Source organism: Anarrhichthys ocellatus, unplaced genomic scaffold, assembly GCF_004355925.1.
Source record: "Anarrhichthys ocellatus isolate YVR2014 unplaced genomic scaffold, GSC_Weel_1.0 scaffold54, whole genome shotgun sequence".
Lineage (NCBI taxonomy): Eukaryota > Metazoa > Chordata > Actinopteri > Perciformes > Anarhichadidae > Anarrhichthys > Anarrhichthys ocellatus.
Genome location: NW_022280084.1, coordinates 2,512,038 through 2,520,852, shown reverse-complemented (window position 1 = coordinate 2,520,852; position 8,815 = coordinate 2,512,038). Strand labels below are relative to the sequence as shown.

At 43.4% G+C, this 8,815-nt stretch overlaps 1 protein-coding gene across 3 annotated transcripts in view; it reads left to right on the top strand.

The window, feature by feature from the left end:
• Positions 1-8,135, top strand: part of LOC116396246 (ATP-sensitive inward rectifier potassium channel 10) — a 10,193-nt gene extending 2,058 nt beyond the window's left edge. Inside the window, exons 1-6 of one of the 3 annotated variants that reach the window (XM_031870738.1) lie at positions 24-314; positions 4,142-4,487; positions 5,570-5,781; positions 5,891-6,022; positions 6,168-6,357; positions 7,568-8,135. In XM_031870738.1, the coding sequence (XP_031726598.1) occupies positions 4,142-4,487; positions 5,570-5,781; positions 5,891-6,022; positions 6,168-6,357; positions 7,568-7,968 (1,281 nt within the window). In that variant the 5' untranslated portion in view covers positions 24-314 and the 3' untranslated portion in view covers positions 7,969-8,135. Of the gene's footprint in view, positions 1-23; positions 315-4,141; positions 4,488-5,569; positions 5,782-5,890; positions 6,023-6,167; positions 6,358-7,567 lie in introns of those variants that run through there. The other 2 variants (XM_031870737.1, XM_031870739.1) reach the window with 2 other exon arrangements.
• The last annotated feature ends 680 nt before the right edge of the window (positions 8,136-8,815 follow it).

Genomic DNA, 8,815 nt, shown 5'->3' with positions numbered 1-8,815 from the left:
CACACACACACACACACACACACACACACACACACACACACACACACGGATGGGCACAGTCGTTTTTGTCAATGGTGTCTTTTGTTTCTTTTATCTCAGCTCCTAACAAAGCATTCCTGTGTACACAGTGGAGAGAGAGAGAGAGAAGGAAGGAGAGAGAAAGAGGAAAGTAGAAAAAGAGAGAGAAAGGGAGATCGGGAACACATTCAGCGCCCCTTTGGTAAAAGAAAACATTTTGATTCAGTTTTCTGAGGCAGGGCAGTACAGTTAAGTTGTCACGCTGCCATGGAGATGGAATACGTCCTACTGGAGAGGTTGGTCCGAAATATTTCCCTCCTTTCCCTCTCCTTTATTCCCATTTGCTCTTTTAGTTATCTGATGTACGTGTTGTTGGTTTTTTTCCTCTGGGACATGAGTGTGTTTGAGTGTCAGGAGGACAAGAGAGGGTGAGAGGGTGAAGCCTTTGAGGGGCTCACCCTTGCATAATCACAAATGTGTGATGTAATTGAAGCTGATTGGTTATGTAATCCATGCTCAGCACTCTGCATAGAGGCTATTTTGATTTACACTATATGGGCAGAAGTATATAGACACCCCTTGTTGTTTTTCTCTGGGTTCGGTCCTTTTGGTGCAAATAAAAGTCTGAATAATGTTTTTAGCCCCCGTAAGTAAGTAAAATGTATTTATATAACGTTTTTCACAGACAAAAGTAATGAAGTGCTTAACAGGAGCGGTATTTCAAAGAAGAAAACATAAATAACACAATGTGACCATACAAAGGCCGCTAATTTACAGGGCTGGTAAATAAGGATGAAGTAGTTCAGCCACATATGCAGGAGTCTGACCGTGTAGTGCTCTGTAAGTGTAAGTAAGAGTGAGAATTTGAAAGTGGATCATATACGCTACAGGAAGCCAGTGAAGAGATTTGAGTATGAGGGTGATGTGAAACCGTCTATGTGGCCTATAGTGAGTAATCTGGCGGCAGCATTCTGGATTAACTGCAAACGGTTAAGAGCAGAAATGTGCGGAAAGTGAGGTTCCACAAACGTTTTTATTTTTATTTATTTCCATGTTTGGAGTGGAAGAACTTGACTGCTCTTCACAGAGCCCTGACCTCAACCCCATCCAACACCTTTGGGATGCTGACTGCGAGTCAGGCCTTAAAGGTGCTAAATTTGAATTCTGTGTGTTGTAATCTGTGCTTCCTTGTGCTTTGTTCGCGTTGCCGGTCCGCTCCAAAATCTCGTGGAAAGCCCGAAACCCAACGTAAGGAGGCTGAAATAAGCTATTCAGCAATCACATGGCCCACCGTCTATATACTTTTGGCCATACAGTGCACCGTTAACAAGTTCTACATCAGGTGGAATTTTATGTTTTGCATTAATGTGTGTGAGAAAGAAAACATCTGAGAGAAAGATCGCAAAAGAACGCCTGTATCAGGCTGAAAGAAAAGTCCTGAGCAGGGCATCCAGAAAGCCAAACCTTGGCCCTTTTCCTACCAAACTCTTACCAGCGTCTCCAGTTACCAGTCAGAAGTTCCCTCTTTGTCCACTAAAGGCCGCTCTGCTTCGCATCAACAGTAAAGCCTGAAAAAAAGACGTTATCTAGGAAAACATCTGACTTACAGACAAAGATGTTTTACCTTAATTGATTCATTCAAGTTTCTCCTCTCTTCTCCAGCTGACAAATGAGACTCTGTGTGGAGGGTTTGTTGGGTTAATGCAGTACATCTTCATTCTAATTCTACTCTTCCCTCTTTTTTGTCTTTCCTCTTCCTTGTCGTCCTCTCTTGTGGGTTATCCTCTCCCCACTGGCCGACATGGTTTGTTGGACGTAAGTGAGCGTGTCAGATGTGTGGCGATACAGTAACTGTGTCTGTGTGTGACAGGGGTGGACTGCATCTGAACGTTCTGACAAGGGCACACATTCATGCAAACATCCCACAGCGTTAAGCTCTAAAAACACATATATTACCGTGGGAATATTTGCAGTTAATTTCCCCTACATTAAGACAATAATACATGGGATTTGGCATTCAGAATCAGCGCTTTAGATATCACAAATGCACTACGAAAAAATCAAATGCTTTCTGTTTATGATGCTAGTTCCACTGTCTGTCCAAATATGTCATTATCGCAAAGATATCAGCTGAACAGGAACTGTTTTTTGTTGGTGTTCACACTTCTTATCAAGTGCTGTATCCTGTCATCGAGACCTAACAAGAATCTACAGACGCGTACGATGTCTGAGCCAGTAATTCTGACATGGTGGGGTGACTGTGGCTAAGTGGATAGCAGGGCCGTCTTTCAATCAGAGGGTCGGCGGTTCCGGCTCCGGCTCTGCTAGTCGCATGTCGATGTGTCATTTAAAAAAACTGTTTGAAAGAGGGATTACAGTTTAGGTAGAAGGTTAGAGGAAAAGTGAGGGAATCACTGAAGTCATTAGGATTCAGCATCTGGGGACCATAAATGTCTAAATAAAATTGAATTGAAATTCATCCGATAGCTTGTAAAGATATTTCACTGGAGCAACAGTGACTACTAGTGTGGCTTAAAAACCTTTTCAGTTGTTTTAAACATCTTTAATGACATATTTTAATAGACAATTGGCCACGAGTGTCATTCAGGTCAATTTATTTTCATTTCTTCATTATGACTGTTCTCTGGCGTGGTTGTGGGTTTGGCGTGTTTGGCTTTGTTTTCATGGTGGTTTCACAGTTTACAAGAAAACAAACTGGTTCTGAGAACGTTCGTCACCTACACACAAATGTTTTATTAGGTTATGGGGTCCCTTTTTTGATATACATCACAGATAGGCCCTCGCTCTGAACTTGGACTTCATCACCTTTTAATCAAATGACTTGAGTCCTACACTGTAGCTAAACGAAAGACAAACACAAGTTTCGTCATTAGCTGTATATTCTAAAGAAAAAGTGGGTTATACAAGCAGAAGTTGCTAAATATATGTGTTGCACACTAATTTCAGTGTAAGATGTTGAAACCAATTTGGCAGTGCCTCTTCTTCCTCCAGTGTTGCTGAAATTAATTGAAAAAACTCCGCACTTCTTGTTGTGCAACTTCCTTCCCATGACAAGACTATATTTTAGAACTTAATGTCACTTCTTCTTCTTCATCTTTTAATGGTCTTTCCACTGAGGGAGAACTACGGACCTCGATACCCTTTAAAGCTGTGAAAAAGCGTTTTAAATTCCCCCCGCCCCCAGCTTTCTCATGTTCTAACAATTTTTGTAAATTTCCAAGACCAACACTTCAACAAGTGTGCCCCCACCTCTCGCAGGGATTAGCCAGGTGTACGGAGGTGTTTTTGGCTGTGCCTTTGAGTGCCGGCACATGGAGCAGCTATTAAAGACTTTTATCTTCAGACACAAAATCATAACCAAACCAAAAGATTGAGCACCACACACACACACACAATACTCCCACACAGGTGTTTTTACTTATTTTTCTGGATGGTTAGACCTCCTCAGGCTTTTCTCATACACTGTTCTTAATCAATTTGAATATAACCTCGTGAGCCAGGACATGTGAAGTAATATAAAGGGCAACAAAGTCCATGTTGGGTGGAAGTTTGGTAGGCCAAAAAACCCAGACTAACTCAGCAATCATGTGGCTCGGCTCCAAATTATGAGGCGGGAATCCACACTTCTGCGTTGAAGTTTATTTATTTGCCAAACGAATTCTAAAATACTTGCGTGGGTATGCCTGGCCTCTCAAGTTAGTTTTGACTTGTTTTGCTGATTAAAACTTTGGTCTCTTGCTTTATAATTCAAAGTTACCGTTTGATGTCTGCTAGTTTCATCACAGGTTTCAAGTATAATCAGGCTCCCTTGAGATTAATTTAACATGAGAACGAGAGCAGGTGGCTGCAGGGGAATTTACCAAAACCTACAGTGATCGTGGAAAGTTTCCATCTCTCCCCGCAGGGGAAGTCACCATGATCTAAATCAGATCGTGAGGCCCTGCTGATGTCGTGACTGCTGTATAAGATATTAAAGAAATATTTATCAATCCTTCCAACCAAACTCAAACTCTAAACTCAAACGAGCCTATAAACAGCACTGGACCCTTAACAAGTCAATCAGAGAAATGATTAAACTCCTCTTTCTTTATTTATTCCTCAGATGACATCGGCCACACCTCCTTCCTCTCGTAGCTCCTCCCCTCAGAAGGTGTGCCACTCACAGACACAGACCGATGTTTTAAAACCCTTGCTGGGTGGCGGCGTTTCCGGTGGGGGCGGGAGTCTGAGGAAGAGGAGGCGTGTCCTGTCCAAAGATGGGCGTAGCAACGTGCGCATCGAGCACATCAGTGGGCAGAGTGCCCTGTACATGCGTGACCTCTGGACAACGTTTCTGGACATGCAGTGGCGCTACAAGTTCTTTCTGTTCACGGCCACGTTTGCGGGGACGTGGTTCCTGTTCGGGGTGCTGTGGTATCTTATGGCCCTGGTGCACGGAGACCTACTTGGTGAGATTGGGGGGGTCATAGGTTAACAGGTCATACTGATGGTTGATGGGTAGTGTCTTCCCAGAAAAAAACATGTTGGGGTCACTCTACTGTAGACGATCCACTGACCTCACTGTAAACAAGTTCCATAGGGACTATATCTTCAGTAAAGGAGTTCCAATCAAAACCTGCAGCAAGCATTATCCCAAATCACCAACACATTGTTTCTGCAATTACTGTTAAGTTTTTCAAAAGTATTTTTTTTAATGCTTTGAGCAGCATTACCAAAATTATTTCCACTCTCACTGTACTGGGGTCAGATATCACACAGAAAAACTCAGCAATACAACTGAACCTGCATAGGGGAGAGCAAACGTGTGGTTGAATAGACGTTCTTCCATTAACCAATCAGGATTCAGGCTGCGTTTGAATCATACTCCGATGACAGTTGGTTAACGGTTTGATCACTGCCAGTCAAATCTGACGACGCCCACACAGTCCTGCTAAAGCAGGTTTTGAGTCATGAATATTGAATGTTAGAAATGCTAAAATAGCATTTAATAAACATCTCCATCATGCTTCACACCAAACAAAACAGAAAGAAGTGTGAACATGGTTGAAAAACCAATAGTGAGAATATGACAACTGAAAGGGTGGTGTGATGATGTATCTGCATGAAGTGTTACAAGGGTGGCTGGACACAGTAAAAAACATCTGTTTCAAAGAAACCATTGGGGGTCAGCGTTATTTCTAGCAGTGGTATAAATACAGGCAGATGTTGGTGTTTATTGTATTTCCTGAACAACATCTCAAGCTTAAACTCAGCCAGATAAAATTAAACGTTAGCTGTGGCAGAAAGTCAATTCATATCTTCAATAAGACACATGCTCTCCCCCGCTTCCTCTTTAGTCGCTCATGTCTCCAACGTTCAACTGAATGTGATAGTTAGAATTATAGAACGTCCTGTAATGTTACATATCAACTGGATATCAACTTAGATTTTCTGCCCTGTAAATATTTAGTTGTTCTTTAACACACAAACTGTTATCTGTACAATAACACAAGACATTAGAATAACTTCAATGAGCTTTTTCAACCTCCAGAGTTTGACCCGCCTTCAAACCACACACCCTGTGTGATGCAGATGCAGACCCTGACGGGGGCTTTCCTCTTCTCCTTGGAGACCCAGACAACCATTGGTTATGGTTTCCGCTGCATCACTGAGGAATGTCCGGCTGCCATCATCCTCCTCATCGTCCAGCTCGTCATCACCATGCTGTTGGAGATCTTCATCACTGGTACCTTCCTCGCCAAGGTAGCCAATGCATGAGTACATTCATCTGTCCCCATGTTGATTGCAAGACTCTTACACAAGTCTTATCAAAGTTTACCAGACTAAAACCAGAACTCATTTCTCCGCTCAGGTTGCTCGGCCAAAGAAGCGAGGTGAGACGGTGAAGTTTAGCCAGCATGCTGTGGTGTCGACCCACGAGGGACGACCCTGCCTGATGGTCAGGGTGGCCAACATGCGCAAGAGTCTCCTGCTTGGCTGTCAGGTAAGTGGGCCTAGAGATAGAGAGTGTAGATTATCAGATAAGTCCACCACCTACTAGTTTGTAGAGAAGTTGAACAGGTCACAATACAATATGTGTTGATTTGATGTGTATATGCAATTTGTGAAACTGTGTGCACATTGTTCAGGTCAGCGGAAAACTGCTCCAGACGTCTCTGACCAAGGAAGGCGAGACTGTTCGTCTGGACCAGAGGAATGTGCCGTTCCAAGTGGACATGTCCAGCGACAGCCCCTTCCTCATCCTGCCCCTCACCTTCTACCACCTCATCGATGACAACAGCCCCCTGCGAGCCTGGGCAGCCAAGGGTAAGCTTGACGGTGAGATGGTGAGATGATAGAGAGAAGAAGAGATTTGGTGGGCGGGGCTAGTGGTCAGTAGGGCGATTTGTTAACTTTTAACAGGGGTGGAGGTGGATTTAGGCAGTTGAGACCTTGCTCTCGTGATCGAGACAGAAGACTATAAAATTAGGGAACACCACTCCTGTAAAGCCGAGTAGGTCTTTATTCACAGTGACAGTCATTAAAAAGCAAAAGCAGCATGTTTATACATTCAGTGTACCTTTAGTAGCTAGCGTAGCATAGAAGTGGTAAAGCTAGTTGATGATATGCTAATGCTCCACAGGTTTTTACGTAGAAACGTAACGTTTTAGTTCTGTATATCTCTTTCCAACCTCTCCCGGTAGCATTCGTTGGAGAGGTGGGGACAATTACAAATACGTCTGTTACTTCAGAACCACGGACAGCGATGATACACATCTGTAAGAACCATGTATTTGATTTTTGTTTTAAGTGTAATATGCCTCCAAGCACTAGGTGGTGTTTTCGGTACAGGCCTATGCTGACCTCAGCCTATTTAAGTTCATGCCAGTAATCGCAGGTTAACAAGGAGCATCAATTTAGGTCATTTAGCTAACAAGGGGGCTGGCATTCCCTTTCATCCAAATGGTAAAAAGGATAAGGGGTAATTCATGTAAACCTGTGTTCTGCTACCTACTGCAACATTTCTGCGTAAAACGTATAGATTTTTAGAAATAAAATCTTACGTGGAAAGAGCTTTTTACTGATAAGTCATTTGACAGAAAGGTAAACTGCATACCAGGCCTAAACTTCCTCTTCCTCTTTTGAGGTGTTTGTGAGCTCAGCTGGCGTGAACCACTTGCTTTATTTTACCTTCCAACCTTTGTTCCTCTTTCTTCGCTTAAGTTCTTTTTTTTCCGCAGACCTCTTCTTCTTTTCTTTTTAATGAAGCTTTGCTATATTTCTTGTCGCATTACTTCCACAAACAGTTGATCAGTGCAATAGTGGGGAGCCATTGGCAGGAATTTGTATCCCCTGAGCGTGCACATGTGCATCCTCTCAAGATACGAACAACCCACCCATAATAACATTACTCTTTAGCACTACTGGTGGTCAAAAACCTCACAGTGTACCTCTAAATTTTGTATAAATTCCTCCTTCCTCTCCTGTTTTTCTGCCTCTTCTCATTACACCTCTCTGTAATGTGTCCCATCTCATTTACCTCCACCAGGCGGGGGCTGGACAGATCCAGAGTCTGCAGACTTCGAGCTGCTGGTCATCATGAGCGCCACAGTCGAGCCGACCTCCGCCACCTGCCAGGTCCGCACCTCCTACCTGCCGGATGAGATTCTCTGGGGCTATGAGTTCCCCCCTGTGGTCTCCCTCTCCCCATCGGGAAAATACGTAGCGGACTTTGCCTTCTTCGACAAAGTGGCCAAGACCAAGACCACGCCTGTCTTCAAACCATCCAGCCCCCAGCAGCAGGCGTACCAGAGCAGCAACGGGGGTGGGACTGTGCCTGAGGTGTCCGATCCAGAGAAGATCCGTCTGGAGCAGAGCTACAGGGAGAGAGGGGAGGAACGAGGCCAGGGGAGAGACACTCCTCTCAGTGTTCGCATCAGCAACGTGTGAGGGGAGCGCTTCAAAGAGAGCAACACGAAGGAGACAAGTGAAGGGTAACAGCAATGGAACGAAACGTCATATCAAAACAGCTGGGACAATGACTTTTAGACTGATTTGAAGCTCTGAAAGATATCTAGGTAGTAGCACCAGATGACGCAGAAAGGGAATATGGAAGACGATGGACCTCTGTATGGTCAGCTGATGATGTGTCATACGTTTGCTGGGATGATGCATGTTTTACATTGGTTTGACTGTATGAATATCACACTGCCTGACTGCAACTACTATTTACATTTGAGTGTGGCGAGTGCACACGCGCCTCACATATACTGCATCCACTTTTATAACCAAGGAAATAACAGGTGGGAATATTTATTCACACAGAAAAAAAAACATGAAAAGAAAGAAACTAAACTAAACAAGCAGTGGAAGATGAAGGGAAACCCAGTTGTCGTGTTTGGGTCCTCCCCTTCTTACTTTGTGTCGAATCACAAAGAGAACAACTTGTGAGAGTTAGTATGAGTCATAAGGGGGGCAGGAAACAACCCACAGACGGGGTAGAACCTACAATACTTCCTTTATAATGATCATGATTAATACACACTCCTGTGTATTGTTCTACACGTTTATAATAGACATATGACTTTGAGTTTCATCTCGGTTTGCTGTTTATTCTATAAAAACACCGATGAGTGATGCTAAAACAGCTTTTACAGAACTAACAAAATCCCCACAACACTCTCATGATATTTTTACATTTCCTGTTACTTCCTGTTGAGTTACACATAGACAAAATTACAATTGTATGTGCAATGCACTTTAAAATGTTAGGTGAAGCACTTTCTGTTAAACTAAT